At 38.8% G+C, this 26,088-nt stretch overlaps 1 protein-coding gene across 6 annotated transcripts in view; it reads right to left on the bottom strand.

The window, feature by feature from the left end:
• Positions 1 to 203: 203 nt before the first annotated feature.
• LRRC28 (leucine rich repeat containing 28) overlaps positions 204 to 26,088 on the bottom strand; it is a 50,184-nt gene continuing 24,299 nt past the window's right edge. For 3 of the 6 annotated variants that reach the window (XM_039723104.1, XM_039723106.1, XM_039723107.1), the window contains 5 exons: positions 18,530 to 18,736; positions 12,243 to 12,345; positions 8,640 to 8,815; positions 6,277 to 6,436; positions 204 to 3,368 (listed from right to left, as the gene is read on the bottom strand). In XM_039723104.1, coding sequence (XP_039579038.1) covers positions 3,296 to 3,368; positions 6,277 to 6,436; positions 8,640 to 8,815; positions 12,243 to 12,345; positions 18,530 to 18,736 — 719 coding nt within the window. In that variant the 3' untranslated portion in view covers positions 204 to 3,295. Of the gene's footprint in view, positions 3,369 to 6,276; positions 6,437 to 7,542; positions 8,369 to 8,639; positions 8,816 to 12,242; positions 12,346 to 18,529; positions 18,737 to 21,266; positions 21,387 to 23,250; positions 23,300 to 26,088 lie in introns of those variants that run through there. The other 3 variants (XM_039723109.1, XM_039723110.1, XM_039723108.1) reach the window with 3 other exon arrangements.

The following is a 26,088-nucleotide window of genomic DNA, read 5'->3' as shown; positions in this document are numbered from 1 at the left end:
CCTCTATATAGGGTTCCAATTTTATTAATATGGTGCCTATTATCACAACTTAGACAAAAGTTATGCCTGTGATCTCTAATAATAATTGGAGTTAATCTTTACTTAGAAAAATTTTATAGCAGTATCAATGGCTTAAAGATTTATCTCATTCCTCTCCTGCACCTTTGTTGTTGTAATGCCTTGAGGAAAAAAAATCCAAAAACTTTTCCTGCTTCCACTCTAAGCAAAGAATTAAGATCTACTGTTAACAACAAAAAAACTTTTTAAATGGTCCTTTTTTTCAACATCTGGCACCTGAGGTTTTGTAGTACACAGAAGAAATTATCTAGGTGGGAACTAACCTGACAAACCAGAGCAAGAAATCAAAAATTACCCAGAAACAAACGAACTAAAGAGAAGTCCAAGCACTGTGGCACCTTGAAAAACCAGTGATGCACAGTTCAATCAGCAACAAAATCCCTCTCTGCAATTTGCATAGCTGGCTCTCATGCTTGCTGGTTATGAAATACTCTTACAGCAGAACAACTTTAGAAAAATTTGGACAAGTGAGAATGGAGTTATTTTAATCTAGAAGAATATCACCCAAAGATACAGATGAATAAAAACACTGTTCATATAAAAAAAAAAAGCCCCAAAACATCAAACATGAATTTAAGCTGCATTCTCAGTCTATATATTGTCTTTCCCCTTCTTTGTTTTATAAAAATAGGGTATGACATTTCAGCTTCAATTGCATGTTTAAGTCATTTATTTATTGAACATTCCATTCTTGAAATATCATCTATTAAAGTGTTAGTTAAGATTCATCCTGCTTATAGAACAGGCTAAATTTCTTCTGAACTGCACTTGGAGACAATAATAAAGAGACTGCTGCAGACTCAATAAGAAATAATTAAATTATAGGAAGAAGAAAAAAAATAAATAGGTATAGTAATAAAATCAAGCTTCACTCGTCTTGACTCCTAATAAAACAAATGCTGATGTCTTTTAGGTGATCACAGCCAGATTTAACTCCAAAATAGTAATTTACAGGCTGAATTCAGATATAAACTGTGATTTCAAGTCTACAACTTGCTATAAAAAGAGGACAAAAACTTCCAAGAAAACATCTCCTTCAGAGACAGAGGAAGCCACAGTAAAAATTAATACTGAAAAATCCTGATCAGAGTATTGTATAAAAATTAACATCTGTAACACTACCATAGCTTTTATCATCTCTTTTTAAAAAAGTGGATTCTGTCCTACACTTGCACATTTCTGATACAGATATAACTGTACATGGGCAATTTTCATCTCAGTTCTGAGGTACTGAAGGAAAAGGATAAAGCTGAAGGTGGATTTTGCTGCCTCAGCAGTGAACCCTGTGGGGTGGCTGGGACTGCTGGGATTCCAACATGGAAACAAACCTGGGAAATGACACAGACAGAAATGCAAAAGCACCAAGGCTGCTTGGACATGGCTCTTTCCCCTACTGCAAAGCAGATTTAATAAATGGGATTTATTTTAGAAAGTTTCACAATTCTTAAGCAGTAGATGATACTTGCATTCCTGAATGATTAAGTTCTACATTTCTTAATGCTAATTCAACTCTCTAAAACCAACCCAATAAAACCAGGAAAGATTTTTACAAGTTACATGCACAACCTAAAAATTCCACCCTCAAAACTGCCTTTTTGGTACTCTTTTAAGCTCTTAAGATACTCTATTTATTGAAGAGATGCCAGGAAGCCTGCAGAGGGAACAAATGCTTCTTTGGCAACAGGAAAACATTTTAATGCCTCCTGCCTTCAAAGTACGCACACCTCACCACAACATATGCTAATACACTACCAAATAAGTCTCTTTATCTTGCCATTTTTATAACAAACTGTTTCATTCATATCTATTTCAGCTTGTAACTACCTACTGCACAGAGCAGCACACTGTGCTAAATCAACAAGTGGTTTATACCTAAGAAATAGAAAGTAAAAAAAAAAAAAGAACAAATTATATTAAAAAATATTACATATTCAAAAACAAATCAAAAGGTGCTAATCATCCATAAACTGTTTTAGTATAAAATCAAAATGTTTAGTCACATAGGCATTTTGGGCCTTTTTTCCATCCTTTGTTCTTTATTTAAAATAAACAAGATGTCACAAAAAAGATTCCCACAAACATGACAGTGAGTGGCAATTTGCACCAAATCTGCCATTAATGTATAAAAACAAAAGTCCCAGCCCTTCAATGTAGGTAGCCATGTGTGCAAATATACCTGTGCATGGAGAAACACACCTGCTCCTGGACTTCCAGCCTTCTCCAAGGCACACAATGCACTGACACACTTGGACAAATCAGCCAAATGCTGAATCTAGAAAAAGATCAAGACCAGCTCTTTGCAGAGCTACAGCCTGCAACTGTAAAAATACAATAAATATAAAGTTTACTATCATATTACTAGTTGGATTTTTTCCAAGGGAAATTGATACTTAAAGTTGTCTTCTTCCTGAAGAATTCTGTGGAACAAAAGGAGAACTATTTATAAAAATAAAGCAATGAAAATAAAGACAACACACCCTCAAACATGCTGGAGCAAGAGCCCTTAGTGTAGGCATCAGTACCAGCCTTCACTGAAACAGGATCTTCAGTCTCCAGACATATCCTAGCTACTCCCATTAAATAACTGTGGTATTTAATGATACTAGAAAGAAAGATCTGCTTTTAGCATGTGGATTTAAATACCACACAGAACTGTCAAAGACTTGGTATACAACTGGGATAACTCTGCTGCAGTAAACATTAAGATGAGAGGGAGAAAGTAAGGCTGAATTCTATGGAAAAGTCACTGGGATCCATCAAAGGTTTCTGCAGGCTTACAGCAGCACACCTGATTGCAGCTGTACAGGGGAAGAGGACAGGGATGAATAAGTGAAAAATTTGTTTGCCATAACTGAACTTTTCTTTTTCCAGTTAGAGGAATGCAACTGCCTCAAATGATGCAATGGGTCAACCTGAAATCAGGCACATTTGAAAAATACTGGAAATCCTGAAGTCAGAGCTTGTGAATGTGTTTGGTTTGTGTGCTGCCTTGGAGGAGAAAGAAATTAATACTTTTAAAAGCTCAGTATTTACACTTCTGAAAAGTTCCTGCAGTTCATCCAGATTTGATAGGGCAGGATTTAAGTGCCTCAGAGTGTTCCTGACTGGGCACTTCTGCTGCTTTGGCACAAGCACACAAGGTATTCCAGTACCACGGGGACACGGCATCGAACGCAGCTTTACACTGGCAGCACTCCTGAGGAGGTTGAAATGTTTATCAACTCAGTAGGTCAAAAGTCTGCAGACACTGGGTGGAGCAGCAGTATGCCACAAAACTAACAGTTGTCCTCCTAGGAGAAAAAAAAAAACAACAAAAGGGAAGGGGGGGAACAGTTGTCAGTAAAGATTAAAGCTCCTGGCTCCATTCCACACAGACAACGTGCTGGTTTGTAAAATACGGGATTAGCCCATCTCCACAGCCCAGAAAAAGCACAGGTTCATTTGCTGTCTCTGAGTGCCTGACACCAAGGTAGGGAAACACTGCAGGGCTTCTCAAAACCTTCCTGGTTTCTTATGCACTGGCTTTAGAGCAGCAGTGTGTGGTTTTTCTCTCTGAGCAGGGTGTGCCTGAGTGTCACAGCCAGCAGGTTTAGCAGCTGACAGGAAAATAGCTGGGCAGCCTCGGCCCTGCTCGTGTGTTTCTTAAATTACTGCTTGTAGGCATGACATGACTGAAGGCCAGTGTCCTCCCTGGTTAGCAGAGTGAACAAGCAGATCTTCAGAAAGGATGAGTGACAGGCAGTGCTGTCACACCGTGCCACGCAGTGCAGCAGGAATGGCACTGTGCAAGTGTGATCCGAGCCTCACAGTGACCCTGCTCCTGCTCCAGCCTGGCAGGGACTGAGATATCTGCCTTCAAAATGTTCAGATCTGTTTTTCACTAACCCAGAAATCACACTTTACCCAGTGCTCATGGCATCTGTGCTTCTTCAGATACAGAAATCCACTCCAACATGTAACTCTCCCTCCCTCTAAGAGGATACAGAATGTGGTACGGAATCCAGGCAGGAGTTACTGGCATGGATGTGGCATGTGCTAATCAGAGCTGTTCAAACACCCAGGATCCCTACCCTGTGTGTTTTCATGGTCACTTTAAGCTCTTTAGAACAGAAACCCTGTCCTTCACATCTTTCTAAACCAGCTATCACACCTCCACAATTCCACATAATCTTACCACGTCAAGTGCACAAGCTACAGAGATAAGGATGACAGGCTGCCCTGTTTAGATCTCATTTTCTGTGGATTTGCATCAAATGTCAGCTACTTAAGATTGGATTCATTAAAGGCATTTTGCAGAACACAGTACATTCTTGTCTAAGGGAAGGAATGATAACTATTTTTGAAACAAGTGAAAACCATGCAGAAATACTATTTTTAATTATTATATTTTAGGATGTTAATTTTAGAATGTTCATCCAAAACAGCTCTAAAGTATGTTTTTGTGGAGTCTTAATTTTAATAATTCCTAAAGGTGCCTACTGATAATGTCTATCATCTTGTAACTGTAACTTCTACAATGAGCAATGCTTAGCAATTAATTACAAAGTAGTCCAAACTCTCACACTGTTGAATTATTCAGGGTAATAGATGGATTTAGTGACTAGCCAGTAGTTTTCAATCATTTTCTTAGAAAATGATACTGTTGAATGTTTGAAAGAGATTCTTTATAGCATGATTATAACATGACTAAGAGTATTATGACTGTAATATGGAAGTTAATTATTTCACTCAACATGAAATCTACTGAATTTCGACATGTGACTGAAGTGAAGAGTGGAAAATTGAAATGTACAATCTCTGCAATCAGATCTTTCTAAGAAAGATGGCTTTTCCAAAATAGCATTTATGCAGCCCTCTGGCTGCTGCCCAGATTTGGCATACCTAAGTTGTTTCATTTCATAAAGCTGAACTGCTTACAAATCAGATGCTTCTCATGTTACAAACTCACAGCAAAACAGGCTGTGATACAGCTGTGCAAAACAGGTATCATCGACCTGAACCACCCATTAGTCTCTTCTCTTTTACTGAAGATCTTCCTATGGAAAAGCAGTTTCTTGTTTTTATGGAAGATCAAATCAACTATCAAATCAATGGACTTCCTCAGGCCAGGAACTAAGTGGTGTTCCTGCATTATACAGACACCAACAAGTAATCTCAAAAACATTCCTTTTTAGAGCACCTTTCTTTTCTGCCCACCACCTTTAGGTATATGCTTTGTAATTAATGGCTTGACTTGAATTCTCTAACAAGAATCTAACATCACCTTTGCTTTTTTAACTCCAAGTGACTTAGCTTTAAACCCCCTTTATTACTTTTCAAACAGTACTTTTCAAAGCTGATATTCCTTAGATGATGCTTTTCCATTGCAGAAAGTGGATTCATTGATATTATGGCTCATGGAAGGCTACAGTATCCACTCAGACTAATAAGGATTAGGGAAAGAATCACTGCAAAGCAATCAGGGCTCACCTTAAAGATATTTTATATCTTTATCCACATGAAAGCAACATTCCCTGCACCATATTCCCATTTTGAGTCCTTTCTATGACTGTACTGTCCAGCAGGACAGCAAGTCTGTGTGGGTGTGTGCACTTGACTTGTGAATCCTGCAGACACTTTCACAACTGCTACAACCATAAAACTGAAGTATTATTAAAAACATGTATTGCTACAAACTGTATGTTCCTATGCAGAATGCTTCCACAGCATATCTCAAGTTAATTAGTGTGGAAATTAAAACAAGAGTATTTTACTGCAGAACATTTTAATTAAGCTCCAGCTTTAGAGCTTTTTTCCATCTTGATCCTGCAGCACTTTTTGTTTGGTGGCGGCAATCTGAAGTCAGGGTTGAGACCATGAGGGCAATTACTGGTGTTAGCACCACTTCCTTCCCAGGGCACAGAGCTGCCAGGCATGTGCTGCACTACCACAAACAGCTCAATCCCATCCTATCCAAACCCCTTCCTGTCTTACACCAGGCTGAGACAAGCATATCTGAAGACCCTTTTAACAGACTAGCAGAAATATTTTGGTTGACTCATGAATAAAATATTTGTCAACATAGACATGCAATCACAGGCTAGGGACTTTGGATCTGAAATGCTAAGTTTAAAAAAAAAAATCCTTAAGAATATGCTTTGTTCCATAAGGTGTTTTTCTTCCTAAACGAAACCCCAGAGTAATTTCCTGTATAATTACCCTTGATGCAATCCTGCCATTGGAGTTTCCCTCAAGGGAAAGAGCTTTGGGTAGACAATGGTAAACATAGGCTGGCTGCAGCGGTGGCAGTGTCCCAAGGGACAGTGCAGCAATTCCAAGAGGCTTTTGGGTAGTGAGATTGGAGTCAGAAAGTTTAAATCTAGAGAAGAAAAGAAACAAAAAATATTTATAATACAATGATTGCATGATAAAGGCAAACACAAGCATGATCCATGAACAATTCAGGAAACAGCTGCCTCACATTCTTAAGGTTTTGTCAAAACAATGAGGTAATACAAATTACCACAATCAAAGTGAGGCACATAGTGCTTTCCATGTCTAAATTCAAAAAGTTGGAGTTAAATGTACCAGTTTAGCATCTGTGGGCATAAGTTTAACTGGGCTAAAACACTCAGGTGAAAATATTATAACTTGAGCAAATATTAGAAAGGATTAAAAGATCATGAAGGATTTTTAGACACAGAGATGATCTAGACAAAGGTTTAGTAACTAATAACAATACAACATTATGAAAAGGACATCAGTAGTATTTTATTAAAATACTTCAGCAACCAATCCAGCAGGATAGCTAACCTCACTACAAAGCCCAACCTCCACCATCAGCAAAAAGAGATTTGCAGTATTTGGAATGACTTGAAATTCAATCCAGCCCAGCATAATTCTCAGTGGCCCAACCAAAGAGACCACTCTAAAAAGATCGATACATTCCTCATCTGTTAAGTGTTCCCCCACAGCCTACAAGATGCCATCATTTTCACCAAAAGAGACTCCAGGGTCATTTCCTGGGAAAGAGCCATCACTTTCCCAGGCCTGGCCCAAACCACAGAGTGTTTTATAAATTAAACCCCACATGCTAATCTCCATCTAGAAACTGAGAGACAGCCAAGACAGGTGAGTGAGTTTAGGTGCTGAGTAATCAAGACAAGATGCAGTACCTGATAAATCAGTTTTATGGCATCACACTGGTTTCAGCTCTCCACCACTGCAAGGTTGAACCCCAGACACAATGTACCACAAGAGCCCCAAGGAGGGGACGAGCAGGACATTTGTGTCACAAAGAAAAGGTCACACTGCAGCCTAGCAAAGACTGAGGAAAAGTTGTCCAGTCACTTCTGTCACTTCCCCAGCAGCCGCCAAGTATTTAACAGCACTCTTGAAACTGCAAATTTAGGCAGTGACAGATGAAATCTGCTACTTTAATCATATGTGCCACCTGCTTCCCCAGCACAGCATTATCGTACACCTGTCTGACACAGGCACTGCTCCTGCCCACCAAAACTGGGCTCTTGCAGTGCTAATGCCCACAGTCTTTAATAAGGTCACTCAGAATAGGACATAGCTATGGGTGTGTGTATATGGATATATAAATCCATCTTTTTCAGGTTCTGCATCTTGGCTGAAAATAGGTGTAATCCTCACAGCCTTGTATAAAACTATTTACAAACCAGTCCTTAAACTGATTTTGCAGTATCACCTTCCCATTCCCACACCAAGGTTCACTGGCATCTTCAGGAACTATATCCACACAGCTGGATTCCAGAAATGATTGTGCAAGTCACAAGTGGGTGAGAAAAGGCAGACCTCCTTGTACACTTCTCCTGGCAAAGCAGTGAGGATTTACTCCAGTGGCCAAGGTACAAAGAGACCCTTTCCATAACCCCTCTAATCTTCCCACTGGAACTCTCCACTCTTCCGCTTTCTCCTTTGACCTTTAAAGCTGAGAATTCCCAAGATAGCATCAACAGTGGGGAGTCACAACACATCCAGATCTGAGAGGATCTGCAGGTTATCATCAGATATTGCTAACTCATGTGATTGCATGATGCAGAACCAGATGAGCCAAGGGCCACTTTAGAGCAGAGAGCCTGAATTGGGGCAGAACTAAAGCAGCTCAGCTGTCACGCTGTGCTGAAATGGCCGAGGGCTGCTCGCATTTCTTCTGCCTTATGTATAACAAGTCTGCCAGTTTAGGAGTGTGCTGCCTGGCAAGGAGCTGCATTGTTGGCTGATGCATCTGATCTTGCCTCAGGAACTGTATTTCTCATCTCCTATTTCCATTAAAGAGTTTCTCCTGCAAAAAAAAAGTGTCCTTCTTCATACAGGCTTCAAGTAAGAGACCATTTATAAGCACCACTTGACCTCAGAAATAGTTTTGGAACTCTGGTTTTTGATATTGGACATTTTTGTTCTAATGTAGCATTTCAAACATAATTTGATTAAATAAATCTTTTAAAATATAAATCCTTGCCCAAGCCTTTGAAGAACTGCTAAAAATGTTCCTATCACTGCCAGAAAACACTTTCACTCTTTCTGTAATCTGAAGAAAGGAGAAAATTTCATACCTTTCAAAAACCTGTAGTAGGTGTTATAGAGGGTCCTCATGGCCAGTTCTTGCAAAGGCAGGACATGATCTATTTCTGTCCCTATAGATTTCACCTCTGCTGGCAGGAACACAGTTAACTGGCCTGATGAAAAAGAGAGCAGTTTCACCTCTGAAACTTGAATTGGAGAACCACAACTAGAAGGACACAAGACATTTAGAAAGTGGTTAGAAAAAAAATAATAAAAGTAACTTTACAGGGAAACTCAGATGACCAACCCAAAGTAAGCCTGATACTGTTCTCCAGTGCAGCACCCCTCAAGCATTCCTTGTAGAGAGCAGTACATGGTGGGGTTGACCTTTAAAGGTCCTTTCCCAAACTATTCTATGATTCTATGTTTCTACAGATTCCCACCTTCTGTGATGTGCTAGACATGGGACATTTGGAGGAATTACTCATCAAATAACATAAAGAAATGAGAACACAACCCCAAGGGGGTGAGCCACGTATGCTACGTGCCCATTACTCTGCCCACCTGACAATCTCTTTTAGCCTCTCCTTAGTAAATCCTCTACTGAGGGGAGCAGTTTCCTACCCAACAGTTTGCTTCCCGTGTCTTGGATCAACCAGCTGAAAACAATCATGGATCTCTCAACCATAACACATGAGGCAAACTTCAGCCCCCCAAAAAAAATGTATTTTAAGTGCTACCGGGTGATTCTGTATTGCACCTTTCCCCATCCGCAGAGTTCCCTTGGAGGGCATGGGGTGGGCAGAGGAAGGAAAAATAAAAACAACAGCCATGCTGTAGTGGGAAGATATCCTAATAAGTCTATTAGCCTTGCCCTTCCCAAATCATATATGGAAAGGGAAGGTTACTTGGATCCAAAGAGAGAAACTTAGCTTGTAGTAAAAATAATAACTCTTTACGTGATCCCTGTTGCAAGCGATCATACCAGAGAGACACGCATAGGAAAATTCTACTAAGAGGTTGGGGAAGTCAACAGGGGAATTGGAATTGTTTATGACAACTGAAATTTGAAGCCAAGAGCAACTTGTTAGGGCCAGTCCTAACAAATGGAACAGAAACACAAATTTGTCAGCCTTCCCAGATATTAGACCTAAAACGGAGGTAACCACTCTCAACCTTATCAGATGTGAAAGAAGTCTCATAGTACTTCTCTGACAACAAAGAATCCCATCTCCTCTGATTAAAGGAGAAACAGCCCAGAGAAACAACCAAAAAAGAGCAGCATCAAACAGCAAGCAAGTCAATAAGCCTCTTGTTAAATATTTAATACTTTCCCATTAGTGAGGTTAAAACATAAGTGGGAATTCAGAGATCCAGTATTCCAATGATCCATTCCCAATGAGTTAGTTATCACAATAAATAAATCTATAATGTTGTATTTTCAAGCTGAATAACCCCTTACCAACCTCACTAAGGAACAAACCCTGAACTCACTACAGCCTCTGCAGTTCAGAGCTGGGACATTTGGTCTGCTTCATGTAATGGGTGAGGCTATTAATGCCACACACAAAATCCATGGAGGTTAAAAAATTGGAATAGAGGATGGTCTAAACAGCTGGGGAAAAATAGGAGCTGCAGAAGAAGCCTGGTGGATAAATAAGTGAGGGGAAAAAAAAGCTGAGACCACCTATTGGCTGCCTTCAACAAGACTGACAAATCCCTAACTGGGGACTATGAAATCCAATCTGCAAAAAATAAGATCAAAATTTATTTTGAGTGCTGAGATCATCACCTCTCATATAAAGGACTTTTTTCAGTCAGTCTGACTGCAGGATGCCCAGACAGAGATTCAATACTTACACAAGGCAATTTATATTCTATTTTCAGAAATCAAGCTTTATGTCAGTAACAGCAGCTTGTCAGATTTTATTCTCCAGTGGAGGGCCAGACAGAGCACTAAAGCCTGGATCTTCAACTCTTGCCTGACCCATGAAAACCTTAGCCTGGTTACTAATGCTTTCTTGGAAAGAACACAGAAATTCTTCACATGACCATTATTACACAATTTTAAAGACTCTCAGCACATTATCAAATAAGACCTTTCGTTTCTTAACAATATATATGTGCTCTTATAATACTGAAATTTTTTCTTAAAAATAATCTGTAATGTTTCAAGACAGTTTCACAACAAAGACAAGAATCTGTCTGGTGCACAAATAGAAACATTTTTCTTACTAGTAATTATCTCTTTTTACTATTCATTATTAAGGAAGAAAATTATTACACAGAGGCATTGCTAGAATCAATTTCATTGCAACACTTGCAATTCCTTTAGTCTCTTCTAAACCAGATTTTAAAGACTAGATTCTATAATTCTGTACTAGATTTATAATATCAGAGACAGTAGCAGGTGGTCTCACCAGCACTGTACATGTAAGAACAGCAAAAAGAACTGGTAGGATCTTCACAAAGGTCAGTGCAAAGATAAAATTCTTTTCACTGAGTATAAAATGAAAACTTAAAAAAAAAAAAGAAAAAAAATACATGGTTGTTGTATAAAACCAACTGAAACAGGCAGGACAGTTGGACCATCTCCAGCATTATCATTACTATTTTTGGTCACAGTCGATACAATTCTGTTAAATTTAAGGTCAATTTAATGTCTGTCTAACAATTTACAATCAGTTCTGAAAGAAAAAAGGCTAGAATTTATCCTTCCTGAAAAACAAAATTAGTAAAAGCTTGCGAGTCACACAGTTCAGCAGAACTGTAATCCAACTGCAAGTATTTAAATATCACCAAGCAGCTGACATGGGAATATTAGAAAAACCTTAAAATGCCAAGACTCAGCATCTCCCATATTGCAGCAGAGTGCAGGCTGTAGAGAGGGAATTTATATTTAATGCGAGATCTGCTGAGAGTGAGCATACCAGAAATTTATAATTAGATGGTAATGGGGACAATCCTCTTCTGATCAGTTTTACACCAGTAAGGCTCCATTCATCAGGGGTGCTGATCCTAATTTATGCCAGTGTCAGGGCAGAAAGAATTAAGCCAGTGTCCTACACAGACCACTTTTTTCTTGCATTCTAACCACAAACATGAGACAGCCCAGGATATTTTTAAAATCCACATGTAAAAATAAACCTGTCAATCCATAACTCCTAAAAAAAGTCACTTTAGTTAGAAGGTACCAAGACCTACAAGGAGCTGATACTGGGATGTAAAATGAGTGAAGGAGCTGTACATAAATTTTCAAGATATGACCAACAACTTACAGAAATGCGAGCACTTAGAAACAAAGAGATGCTGCAATATATGAAAATTATTTTGTTCTTTCTTTAGTTCTGGAAACTCTGTGAAGTCTACACTTTTGGCCAACTTTTAAAGCCAGCTCTAGACCTTACATTATTATTACAAATTCTTTCAGAGTAACTTCACTGTTATGCCTTAATACTAAAATAGTCAAAAGTCAGCAATTAACACAGAAGATTTATTACAAAAATAAAACAGAGCAGGGAGCTGCAGTAATCGCCTCCAAGTAACATCAACTCTGAATCAATCACAGACACACAAAAAATAACTAGCTGTATCATACAGGAGAAGTTTTACAAGGACAGGTACACAAGACATGTGAATTAATTCATACCTACCCACTGCAACCAATGACTTTATTGTACAGATAAGATGGGAGGCCTTTCAGGTGAATGTTGTTGTCCACATAAACATATTGGAGCTCTCGAGAACGACCTAAATCTGGGTTTAGAAAACAAGGAAAGTCAAGGGGAGAAAGGATGACATAGTGACAATTATAAGCAAAACAATTCTCTTTAATTATAAATAAGCTAATCAGACTCAATGTAAGCAAACATAAATTAGTACTTCTCAGTTGCAAAATTTCAGCCAATGGTTTTATTATGGATGAGCTGAAAAGCTGTTTAGAAGCAAGCATTTCAAATTACTAAAACAAAACAAAGCCCCCTTTCAGAAGCCCTGAAAATCCCATTATAAATAATTAAATTTTAACATTGACAAACTCTGAAGTCAGTTTGAAGAAGCAAAGGGACAATTGATTTCAAATCCTCCGTGCATACTTCAAGTTCATAAGGTCAAACCTGCTTTCATTAACTGGCCTCATGTCAGTGAAATCACAGCTTCTCTATCTTTGGGAAAGTGGGCAAGACAGACACAAGAATGTGCTCTGTCCCCCTCCCTCTCTTCTCCAAGAAGAGATCCTTGCTGGGATTCATTAGCCTTAACCAAATACAAGTGCAGTCATTCAGAAACGAGTCTGTGAGATGCAGTGAATTCCAGAGCCCCAGAAAAGACAAAGCATTAAACTGCAGAATGTTAGACATCAAAAGTTGTGGCTGCAATAAATGATCAATACTTCTGCAGGTATGCTGATTGCATTACTGCTCTTAAAATATTCATGGCTGGTAGTCAAAAGAAGCAAGTACAGCATGATTAAGTAATGCATTCGTGGACTAGAAATCTATTAAGATATGTCTGGATAGAAGCATATCAGTATGGATCTATTTTATTTTGCTTAAAAAATTAAAATTAAATGGGAAAAATTAGGTTTCTTGGAAGAATTCTCAGAAATGAGAATTTTGCTTATTAGCAAGGTCTAGTAAGTGGTAAAACTGTCTGCTATTAAAAGAAGTGAAAACCAAATGAGAGACATTTCAAAAGATATCAAACTGAACTAAACAGAAAAGTCTGAAAGAGTTCTGGACTAGTAAGAAATCTGATGTGCAGGATCAGGTGGGCAGCCCAACTCATCTGTCACCCCCATGCCCTTTGAGACACTGGGGTAGGAAAAGGTTTCTATGTTTAGTGCAAAGCACAAACCAGGAGAACAAAGTCTGAAAGCCTCTGCCCGAGATGGGAGAGCTGTGACCCAGACAAACTGCATCATGAAAAACACAAATAATCTGTGTGCCTCCCAACTTGTTAAACTTTCATGAGGACCTTGGAGAGATGAAGATAAACAAGCATTTGGCTGCATCAGCCACAGCAAGACAATACTAATATTGACTAATTCTGACTTCCATCTTTATCAGTTACCTTGGCTGGCAGGAATAAAAGGGTAACTGGAGAAATGGGCACAGCTTCTGTCCCCTTTGTAATCATGACCAAGAACAAAATAAAAATTAAAACAATTCCCATAATATTTCTATTCAGAAATTCTATTTGGAATACTGATCTCTTCTCATTCCCTACTACAACAATAGGTAATACAAACCCTTCTTTATTACTGAATAGTTTTATTATACACAAGAGCTCTTAATACCAGTTTAGTGCAGATATTTTGAGTGATCCCTCCCCAGATGTGTGTCCATCTGATAATACACTGAATCTCTTCAGCTGTCACCCACTTGAATGGCAGCTGTGAGCACCAGAAACCCTTAAAAGTTCACACTGAGGAGTGGCACAATATCAAATCTTTGATATAAAGGACAAGTGATGATACCAACAGAAAATGAAGAGACTCCTTTTCTAAAATAAAAGTGTTAACAGAGAAAAAATGAGTTTTGGGTTTTTTTCCACTTCTTAACACAGACCCTTGCTTTGCAACAGTCTGTGGGGGTTTCAGGGACCATAATCTGGGCTTTGTTCAAAGCAGAGTCACTGGACATCAAGGGACACATTCAACCATCACATGCTGCTTTGACCCTGTCCCAGAGACATTCCAGCTCCCAGAAGTATCTGCTGCATCCATCAAGTGTCCTCCCTCAGGATGGGAGCACAAATCCCTCTGCTGACTGATGGGCACTGCTGGAGATGCTGCTGAGCATCACCTCAACGAGATGATTTATTTGGGTTCACTACTGCAGGGCTGAAAATAGTTTAGTGAAGTTCTGGGATATTTTTAGATGAAACAAAACCCCATTGTTATCCTACAATGAATAAAAATACTGCAACACAGAGGCAATATAACACCATAAAATATTGTAAGGCTGGTGAGGAATCAGCCAACACAATTTAAAGCAGGTAGCAGGTGGATGGGGACATGTAATATTCAGAGAATGTTCCCTTGTGTTGCAGAAGCCAGTAAGACTAAAACCAGCAGGAAACTATGGGTTGCTGGGGTAGCTTGAATGTGCTACTGTTTAACTTATTAATTTGGAGAATGGCAGAAAATTTTTAAAAGAGGCTCATCTTGCTGGTTTCTACACAGATGTATGCAAATGGGCTGAAAATCAGGCAAGTCAAAAAAAGCCCTAAAGCTGTTCTTTTCATATGCACTGAGAGGGGGGAGTGAGGCTGCATCTCATCTCTTCCCTCTGTCTTTATCTTATGCTATGTTTAGATTCTAAGTTCTGAGTTGACTGCATTTCCTAGGTAATTAAAGCAAATTTTTGGATGTTAGACAAAATATCTCAGTAGGAAAAATTCAATTCCCAAAGCCAAATAGCCTGTAACTATAAATGTTCCTTTGATAGAGTTTCTTTGCATTAAATAACCAAGCATCTTCTAGACTCCAAAAGATTTTTTTCCCAGTTTCAAACATTATCCATAAAGTTTAAATTTTAATAAATCATCACTTTGAAAGGCTCTTTGTATCCCATCCACATTAATTTTTATGTCTTATATCGGCCAACAAATATTGTTAAAAGTTGCTTCTGAAGAACTCGGTGCAATAAGGAAGCTGCCCATCTCTGAAAAGGCTAAAGCTACAAAGAAGGTTTTCATGTGGCTTTTGCAAGCACTGTGCTGTGTCTAAAACATTTCCACTTTCCTCCTTCCAGCCTCCCAGATCAAAGACCTCTCTCCCAGAAATGACCAAATGCCATGAGTCCTGAACAAACCCCAATTCTATTTTTTTTCTTTTTCTCCCTCTTTTTTTTTTCCTTTTTTTTTTTTAACCTCAGGGCCCTGGCATATGCATTCCACATGGCTGAAGATGGAACAAAAGCTCTTGTGTGGCTGCACTGATGCTCTTTTAACCATACTGTGAGGGCATGGACACAAAGCAGCATATACTGAGGTAGAATAAGACCTTTGTTTACTGTGCACTGATAATTACTAGACTCATTTTCTGAAGAAAAAGTGCACATAAACCCTCAAATAAAGTGATATAATACTGAATATTTGCTGTCATAACATCTCCTGTACTGCCAGTACACTTGAGAATTTATGGCGTATTTTAATTATATTTGTATTTTATTACACAAATGATTTTTATTTTTGCAGTGTCATCAGATTCACATTTCTGCTTGCAGTGGAATTTGTTTTCAGGCACTTGAGCACTCAGTAATGCTAAAAATTTAAAGTTAATTTTCTGTCAAAAGATAATTTATGTTGTAAGTAGATTGATATACAATGATCAGCAGATTTCTAAGACCATTTAGTAAGGGAGCATGAAGTTACCATGACAATAACACAACTGTTCAGGATGCAGCTTCCAGTTCAACTTATACATAGAATTGCTGGAGTGGTTCTTAAAAATTAGTTTATTAGGAAGACCCAAAGGCTGAGATCCATGGTGTCTCATTTCTTTCAGTATAAACTGAAGTACTCACAGCTGAAAAATTATTTTTACAAAACACTGGCATATTCAAGATTTAGGTATATTCTGCAAAACAAATTACTAATTCACTGTTGTTTACCCATCTGCTTGTTTATGGTCCTGTTCTGAAAGTCAGGGAGTGGGATCAGGTATTTTTGCTGTATTTTAAAACTGATTAACAGTGTTACACTGTTTTTCCCAAGACACATGTGCCTGCAAACTTAAAAGAATGTACAGAGTAAGGAACCTCCAGATCCCTGTCCAGCAGGGCTGTGCTGCTGCTGGAATAAACCTTGCACCCATCAATCCAGGAACAGGAAAATGCAGATTTCCACTACACTCAACAAGAGGCTCTGCTGGCAGCTACGAGGGACAAACTTGGATAAGGCAGAATGGATTCCTGGTTGACAGAGTAGATGTCACCCACCACGTGAAACAAATGCAGTAAATAATGCTTTAAAAAGCATTAAGCAATTTGTTTCAACTGCATTTATTTTAACATGGACACATCTAAAAAAAACAAACAAAACTCAACCATTCTGTCAGGAGACGAATAAATTCTCTGCTTTTCAACACAGCTCCCTAACTGCAAAAAAATTGTTTTGACAATATTTGCTTGACTATCACTTGAAAGTATTTCTGCAGTATTTTTCACCATTATTTAGCATCCTTATCAGTCATTAACTGGTAAAGTGAAGCTGGATGTAAGAATACACACAAAAGCCCCACCAGCCAACATGTGCAGCAAGCAGAAGTAATGCTACAATTATGCCTTAACTTCAGCAATACTCCAATACAAATATTTTCCCAAGCAACAGAAGATAGATTTAATCTTTTTGCTTTTCAATGCACTCTCTCTTCTACTTTATTTCATCACATCTTGACCACTCTGAAGCCTTCTGATTCTTCAGAGGAAGGATTAAACATTTACATTTATACTGTGCTGCTTTTCCTCTGAACTCTAGGATTTATGATTCAGTTTCATATCCACAGATAGCAAATTATCTCCAAATGTTCTCCAGTGAGTCACTATTAAGAACTACTGAACAAGGTCAATTGACAGTCTTTGATGTTTCCCGTTATTTTAAAAGTTCCTTTTGAATGTTTTGAATTTGAGTCTAAAAATAAAGAAAAAAGAAGGTGTGTCATTATATTAGAGATTTATTTCCTCCTTTTGAACTTAAAACTTTGGCAGATCTATGGCTCATCCAGGTCAGGGCTCGCTCACAGGTAAGCTACCAGTGCAAAAGTAGCAAAAACTTTTATCCTTTCAAATTTCACATCTCATCTTACTGAATTTTTGCAAAATTAAAATTGTTTAACTTCCTCTCTCATGGGAGTTAAAAATATTTGCCAAAATAAGGGAAGGCAATTTGCTTGTTTTAGTACTGTGGAATCTGGATGATGCATCCTGGAACTGGTTTTCTCATTTATATAATGACATATGCTGGGACATAACTGCAACACTTTGTCTGGAGACATTATTTGCACTTACTTTCCAGTAATAAGAGCTAAGGTGATAAAAAATTCAGAAAGATCAGTAAGTTCTTTAAAAACTGAACTGCTAGTACTGAAAAGATTAAGTTAAACCTATACAACGTAATTAATTTAGAAATTATGATCTCATTTTTAGCCATCTCAATTTCCAGCTTCTTTCCAATGTGATTATCATAACTTAATCTGCACCTAATTAACACCAAACTCTCTATTCTAGAAAAAGTATTAATGGTTATTCAGATGGCAGGGCAGCTCTGCATGTGTGTCTGTATCTCAGCTGAGATTACCCCGTGGCAGGGCTGAAGAGTGACAAGTTCAGAGAAGAGGATTTGCTTTCCCCAAAGGGAACACACAGTGACTGCCCCCAAACCCCACACACTGACTGCACCTCCCACTCCTGACCTGCTTCCACTCTTCCAAACTTTCAAAAGGGCTGAGCAAAAGGCACATCAATTCCTCCCTGGGCTACTACTGTGGAAATTTTGATGGATGCCTGTACACAGCACAAAGTAAAGCTGCACTGGATTATGTGGTACTGACACTCCTAATGCTGAAAAGTAATTTATATGGAGTTACTGGGACTCCACAACAAGTTTTAAACCCTAGTTGAGGAATCTTAGTTAAATCATCATATCCAGCAAACAGAAACAGATCATTACCCAAAGTGGTGGAACTCAGATTACACAGTACTATATTTAAGCACATAATTTAAACTTTTTTTCCCTCAGTTAGCTAAAAATAAAGCAAATTTGATAGCTTTAAAAAAACCCACGAAACCTTAACCTGCATTTTTTTTATTAACATATTTTCCAACAATATGATCCCTGTGACAGCTCCATAAACAGAGTCTGCGGGGACCACCAAAGAAACTCACTTGTTTTGTTTTTAATTTCTGGGGGCGTCTCCCACCCCCAGGAGGGGACTCACCGAGGGGCAGGAATGCCAGGCGGTTGCCAGCCATGGAGAGCTCGTTGAGGCTGGGCAGCTGGCACAGGTGGCGGGGCACAGACCACAGGTGGTTCCTGTCTGCAGTCAGGTACTGCAGGGAAAGGCACATGTGCAGCCTCTCGGGTAACGTCATCAGGCGGTTGGTGGAGATGTCCAGAGTCTGCAGCTCCCGCAGGTCTCCAACCTCTGCACGACAGGCAAGGGGAATTGTAACTGCAGGCAAGGGGGATTACAACTACTTTCACAAAAATCACCACAAAAACTCCTTATTAAATTAAAATCAAAGTTCATCAGCAGTTTTCTGTGGGTACTTTTTTGTAGATACTGTTCTATCAATCCACATTGAGAACTGATTGATGCCTTGTGAAGGCTGACCTAGAAGAGAGGCTAGATGGAGTTAAAAAATAAAGTAGGGATTTATTAAAAGGATCTCCTCCATGGATCCACCTTGGGCAGCACAAGAGCCCAGCCAGGGCTGCACCCAAGATGAACCAAAATGGTCACAAAGTGCACGACCACTCACGAGGTCTCACATTTTTATGAGTTTTAGTGCATTAGCACATTGGAGTTAATTTTCCAATTAAAGCTTCAGCCCTTGCAGTCCCATCCTGCTTGTTTTTCTCTCTCCAGCCCACGTTGTTTGTGCTCTTGGGCCTGAGATTTGGATCATTTGTCCTTGGTGCCCAGCTGGAGCAGGAATTGTTTTGTCTCCCTGCTCTGTGCAGAGCTCACCATCCCCTATTGTGGAGCTCAGACCCACACACTAAAGCAGCACAGAATGTGAAAAATATAAAAGCTAAAACCTGAGGCATCATCCATCATCTTCATGTATCAAAAAAGATATGGAATATGAAGGTGATGGAGATTATCAGTACCAGTTAGGAACCTTTATCAGTATTTCAAGTATGAGATCTTTCACACAGCATTCCTGAACTGGGACAATTACCACTGTCAAAATATCAAGCATTTTTCTAGTGCTAAATCAGAACAAGGAAAAAAAAAAAACCAACAAACCAAAATGCAAACAAAAACACATTACAAAGCCTGCTGATATTGAGAGTGTTTTGCACAACCCCAGACTCAGGAAAATTAAAATGATTTTTGTTTTTAATTATTGAGGATGCAATGAGGGATTACTTAAGATTCTCTCACAAGAAGAGTTACAAACACATGCATAGCACTTCTTGCTTAGTGACAGTCATTCACCCAGCACGCTTGGGAAAAACAGCTCTGTCTTCATGATACAGTTCAGAAGGGCTAGTTTAAATTAGAAAAGAAATTTGTTAATAAACTGTGAGTGATATTGTTATGATTGTAGGAAGATATTTCACTAAGTTCTAAACTACCATTGCAATAATTGCAGCATCTAGAAGTTTTATTTGTTGTTTTTTTTATTTCAATAATTTAAAAGTTGATTTTGTGTTTCAAATACTACTGTATAACTTTTTCAGATAAGTAACAAACTAAATTCTTAAAAATGTGTAAGCCATGATCACACAAGCAGCCTCACTTGTGTAAAAGTGTTTTTCCTTGTGTCTGGCCTGTGAAACAGGATGCAGGATTGACTGACAAATACATTCAAAATATGTTAAGCAGCCCTGCAAGTTGCCTCATTGTTTATGTAGTTATTCTTTTACAGTTACTCTAAAAACTGGATAATTCTATATATTATTTCCCTCATACAGGAGGAAACCATAACATTTCCCCCAAACCTACAGAACAGTTTTGCTTTGTTTTAAAAGTACTTCACAGCAATGGAACCAACTCATGGAGTGCTCTGTACCCCTGAAACTTGCTGCACTTCCCAGCATCTTGCAGGCCCAAATGTACTTTGCTCTCAGCTGAATGAAACCAGCTCTTGCATCTGAGAGCTGCTAAAACAAGATTCACTAGAATCTTCTACACTGAAAACACCAGACAATCTACACAATCCACAATCTGTACAATTTACAGCTCTATCACCCAGATCTTTTACAAAGATATAAATAGGGTAACACTGTTTAAGTTAAAGTTAAACAGAACCTGTTGTGCCCTTAAGCTCTCTGCAGCAGGAGCTGCAAATTTCACTGTTCCCTGAGCTCTGAGGTTGCACCTTGTATACTACACACAAAGAAGGAAACAAAACACTGGGTTAACCCAAGCTGTCTTCTACACAATGGGAAAAAGAAGTTCACCTTGGGAGAAACTGCTATAAATGTTACTTTCAAGACTGGAAACATGAAAAGCAAAGAAAGGGAAGTTGTAATTCAGTATTAGAGATTTTCACACAAGTAATCATTAAACACAATGCACGTGCACATTTAGAGGGAGTTTCTGCCCACTGCAAACAATCCCAGCATCAACTACAATAAAGACTCAAGAACACAGTTTATGCATCCTTTTAGAAATATTACTGACAGAAGCAGCTGCTATACACAGATGATCACATTCTTCAAACCTCTTAGCTTTGATGTCAACAGGAATAAGCTTTACTTGAAAAGATTTTTTTTTTTTTACTACAGGATTGAAAATAAATGACAAAAGCAAAATAATCACTACTAAATAGCACAGGACTACTGTGCAAAAAGAACTGCAGCAGATCTCATTTCGAAAGAGTTTTATATTCATCACAAAGCCATATGCTTGAAAACAGTGACAGGAAAAGAGCCACCTACATTCAGCCAAACCACTGACCACATGCAGTCAATAATAGGCCCAGCTATTTTCATGCACTAACCTTTTTCTCTGCCACTAAAAACAGTTCTCTAGTTCAGTTTAGGTCCAAAATCCCATAAATGTTACGGTTGGCAAAGCTGGCAGAGTTTCAAAGGCATTGCTAGAATGATATGTTTCAAATCTAAGAGGAAATAAAAGTATTCTCACTTTATCCTTCATCCAAAAAACACATACCCAAAACTTCATCCTCTCTACCTTAATCTCCCAATGCATACCAGATGTAAACATCCACTTTCAACATCTAGTGCCACATGTTGCACAAACACCCACTGACCCACAGTGAAGTTTAAGACTAAGCCAAACAACAAACTGCCATCCTATTAAGGATATAACCCTCATTTTAAAGATATAACCCCCAGACTCCCCACCATAGTGCTCAAAGCTCAGTTTGAAGAACATGCTCAGACACTTACTAATGATACTAAATTGGTTTTCATCTCATTAAAGTGAAGGGAAACAATTAAGAGGAATAACACAAATATAAACAGTCCATTAATAAGCTTTTCAAGCTTTTAGTTACTAAATACTATTATCATTGCTTTTAAAGTCTTGTGCATAAATACTGCAGGAAGCCTTGGCTAACAAACACAGTGAAAGACTTGCAAATCTCTCTCTTGCTGTCAGCTCATCAAGCACTAGGATATACCAGAGGTGAACTTTGGAAATTTACAGCAGATCCAGAAAAGAAAATGGCTATTCCCAAACAAAAAGAGCTGACAAAGGGACTTTCAGAGATTCCCCCAGCACCCCCAAGGGTAAGAAAGAGACAAGCATTATACATCACCATTAGACCACACTGAGGAGTTCCAATTACATTTAAATGAAATTCATAAAAGTGTAATTTAAAATTTATATTAGCTCTAGGGTTCACACTATCAAAATCAACACAGCAGAGCACTGAGCCCCATTCTGATACCAGAAGCCAGAAAAAACCCCAACTCCTCGGTAGCTCTGCCACCCCCCAGCTCAGGAGGACACAGATTTGTGCAGACAGACAGAGCCCAAACGTGACGTTCCCGTGCTGCTTCGTGGACTCAGGCGTTTCATCCGTGTCCATCTGCAGGGAGTGCTGCCAGCACATGGAGCTGGGCAATCCCATCTGGTCCCAATGTGCACACAGGAGGGGCTGACAGACTGGGAACCCAACACCCCCTGACAGCACGGAAATTCAGCGCAGGCTCCGCACCCAGCGCCCTCCTCCAGCCTCCACAGACCCACAGAGACTCACACAGGGCCCACACAGGCCATGCTCCAAAACTGGGGAATTCATTTTATCCTTTTCTCCCTTGAGAATATGCAGAGTCAGAAGGGATCACTCGGCTCTAAAAAGCAGCCCTTGCATCTGTTGTATGAGCTCTCCCAACTACTTGGAAAAATGGAAAAGTGAACTGTCCTCTTGTGTTTCAGGGTTTTCAACAAAAGGTGCCAAATAGATCTGGCCCCCAACACAATGAATAAAGAAACATCAACATACCTTTAATATTTTTCTTTAAAAAAGTGAAACCAGGAAAGGATTTCAGGGAATGTCCAAAATTATTGACCTTCTAACAAAATGGACTGTGTTTATATAAACATAACTAACATCAAGAAAAAAAAATCTATTTCTGATTCAGATGGTTTAAATGCCAGTTTTTCAAATTAATTCCCATGGTTTTACGTGAAGGAAACAAAAAAAAAAACCATCTGGAAATAAGCAGCCTATACAACATAGAGTAATTGCCAAAGGCAATTCAAACTTCCTTAATCTTTTCTGGGGGTACAGACCTCACCAGCTGCATGACCCAAAAATAACCAAGTTTTTCTTTACATTTCAAGAGTAATCCCACCTCTCCCTGATGGGCCATAAACCAAAATTTCATCCAAAGATATATGAAACACATACACAGTTGGATTTGAGTGTATGGGAGGGAAAGGTTTACTTTAAATCTGAGTCCTTATATCCCAGTAAAGTTAAAAAGGGGGACAGGAAAGGGCTACAGACCTACCTGCATGAGAGTGCACCTCAAAGCAGGATATTAAGGGAAAGTAGAGAACCTACAAGGAATGGAAAAAGGGACTGATCAGCAAAGAGAGCTGGCACTTCAGAGGTCAGGCTGCAGAGGTTAAATGCAAACTGCCAGGAGGCCAGGAAAATGGGAACTCACAGACAAACAAATGGTTTCTCAACAAGAAATTAGGAGCAAGAAATGAAGAACTGATGTTGACAAGGAGTAGAAATTAGGAGGACAAACCAAATATTAAATTAGCTTTTTGCATCATTTTTTCCTGTAAGAATTATGATGTGTATGAGGACAGAGACAGAATACCTCATGGGAACAAGGACAAAGCACTGCAAATTACCACATCCATTACTAAAATGAAATGAGGCTGCTTAAAAAAAAATTTCCATCCCAGAATACTGAAAAGAAAAAAAGGGTTATATATCAAAATTGCAGATTTGGGCACAAGGGTTCTCAATGAATAGGACATTTTCTGCGACAGCAGCCTAGGGCTGGAGAAGAAATGTAGAACCTGTTAATGTGAGCTCAGTGCTCCTCAGCATCTCATAACAACTGTTCTGAGGGGAAAGAGCACCCAAGAGTAACCAGTGACTGCAACATAAACAGAAAGCAGAATAGAAATGCAGCCCAGATCTTCTCAAATGTAAATCATGTCATAATGGTTTCTCTTTCTTTGATGCAATTTCTTAGTTAATGGTAACACATGAGGATCACACCTCATGGTAAATTACTGGGATGGAGAAAACATTACTAGTGGTGGTGCTCCTCAAGGGTCTAACTTGTTTAGATTCCCATTTTGTACCTGGGTAAAAAATATTAGGTTTCAGGTTTCTGCCAACCCAAGTATGTAAAGTAGTAGTAATGTGGTAGAGAACCAAATTGTCACACAGGAGGAAAAGCAAGAACTTCTAGACTTAAGGGGTAGAAATTGAAAGAAAAAGAACAGAAAATCATAATAAAAAGAACAGAAAATCGTAATTAAAAAAGAACAGAAAATCATGATAAGAAGGTCCTACAAGTCAGGGCTCTGCTTGAAACAGTGAAGGAGGAGAGGGACTGGTTACACTTGCTCCCTCCCAAAGGGCAGTAGGGCAATTTCATTCTACTTCACTCCTGAAATAATGTTTTCATCAACTTTCACAAACCTGAGCACAAGATGTATTTCCTTATTAGACCTGTAAAACCACGCACCAGTGAGGAAAAATGTTTGAAGTCTTCCATACTTAACAGAACTTACTACCTGTCCCACTAGAAAAAAAAAATCCAAGTCTATCCATGCCATGAATTTGAAGTGGATACTATTATCAATTGAAAACTGCAACAGACATGAAGTGTAAGTCTAAATTGCTGAGAGCTTGATGGAGAAGATCTCCTTTAGATCTGCTCTGGGATGTCTCAGGAGGACTTAAATAGACTTTAAGATGGTTAAAATAAATTAAATAGCCTATTATATATTACATTACATTTACTGTCCTACCACGCAGCTCACATTCCATAGCCTATAAAAATTAAATTTTCTAGCACAAATTGACACTTAAGGTAGACCTGTGCCATTTTCAAACAAGGAAGTTTAACCATAACTGAAATTGGTATCATTAGATTTAAGGACAATGAAAGGGGCAGGCAAATTGAATCCCATTTACATTTTGACACTGCTGCATGCAGCTCTTTCTCTGTATTGTTGGTGAGAGAGCTTGAAAAGTGGTCTGTAAAGTTTAACAGACCTGAAGATGATTTTCCTCATATCTCTCCCATAGAGGCTAATATTTGCTTAGTTTTTTAAAGGAAGAAAAAGAAAAGGAGGTACTGAAAGACATCTTGTGATACTGCAGCAACTGTTTTATGAATAACTCACTTTTAAATAAGGTGCTCAAAGAGTTCAAACCCATAAAAATTCTATGGAAGAAGAAAGCCTCTATCCCAGCTGATCAAACTTCAATCTATTAATTTCAAAGCAATGCTTATGGCTGCATTTCACACAAATATTCTGCCTGCAAAGAACAGGGGAAAAGATTTTTCTGGGGCAGGACAGTCTTTGTGAATGAACATAGTCACGTAACACCCCTCAAAGCTGTTCCCAATTCTTGGTTTCACCTACTTCAGCCCTAAACTACATTGACTCTTCTCCAAAACACTTAAGAAGCAGACAAAGCCCAAAACCAAGTGAAAAATACATACTTCTGCTGAACATTCCAAAATAGAATCTTTTTTTTCCCCTCAACCTTGCTAAATGTCACATGCAAACTTAGAACCAATCTTTATTTATTTTGTGCCATCATTCACAAGCAAAGGTGAGAAAAGTGGCTCCATAAAGTCCAACCTTGCTAAACAGTAATTTTAGGTCAGCTAAAAATGGCTGAAAATAGACATCAGGTATGAGGGTCTCATTAAGTCAAATTCTTCTAAAGGTCAGTGGTTCCCCATCTTACACCACAATTAAACTTCAGTTAACAGAACTGGCAGCTGTCTGAATGCCATGGGCCCAGCACTGTGCTTCTCTCAGCACACACACAGAGCACAGATCCACAGTGGTTATTAGCCCATATTTCCTCTCACTGCAGGTCTGGAATTACATTTTTGTCTACAATTTGATGGTTTCAATGAGAACAGTTAGGATAAACCAGATGATAAAAATACCAGAAATTATCATACACGAGAAAAGTGGAAAAGGTGGGAGGAAGGGCAAGAGGAACAGAGAGAGGAAAAAATTGTTTATGCACAAAGGTAACTCAAGGCCATGAAACTATCAGGTTTGCTGTTTTCTTGGTTTGGGGTTTTTTGTTTGTTTGGTTGGTTTGTTTTTTCAGAAGACAACCTATCCTT

The sequence above is a fragment of the Passer montanus genome, unplaced genomic scaffold (genome assembly GCF_014805655.1).
Source record: "Passer montanus isolate IOZ18808 unplaced genomic scaffold, ASM1480565v1 scaffold5, whole genome shotgun sequence".
Taxonomy (NCBI): Eukaryota; Metazoa; Chordata; class Aves; order Passeriformes; family Passeridae; genus Passer; species Passer montanus.
This window is presented reverse-complemented; position numbering and strand designations above follow the sequence as displayed.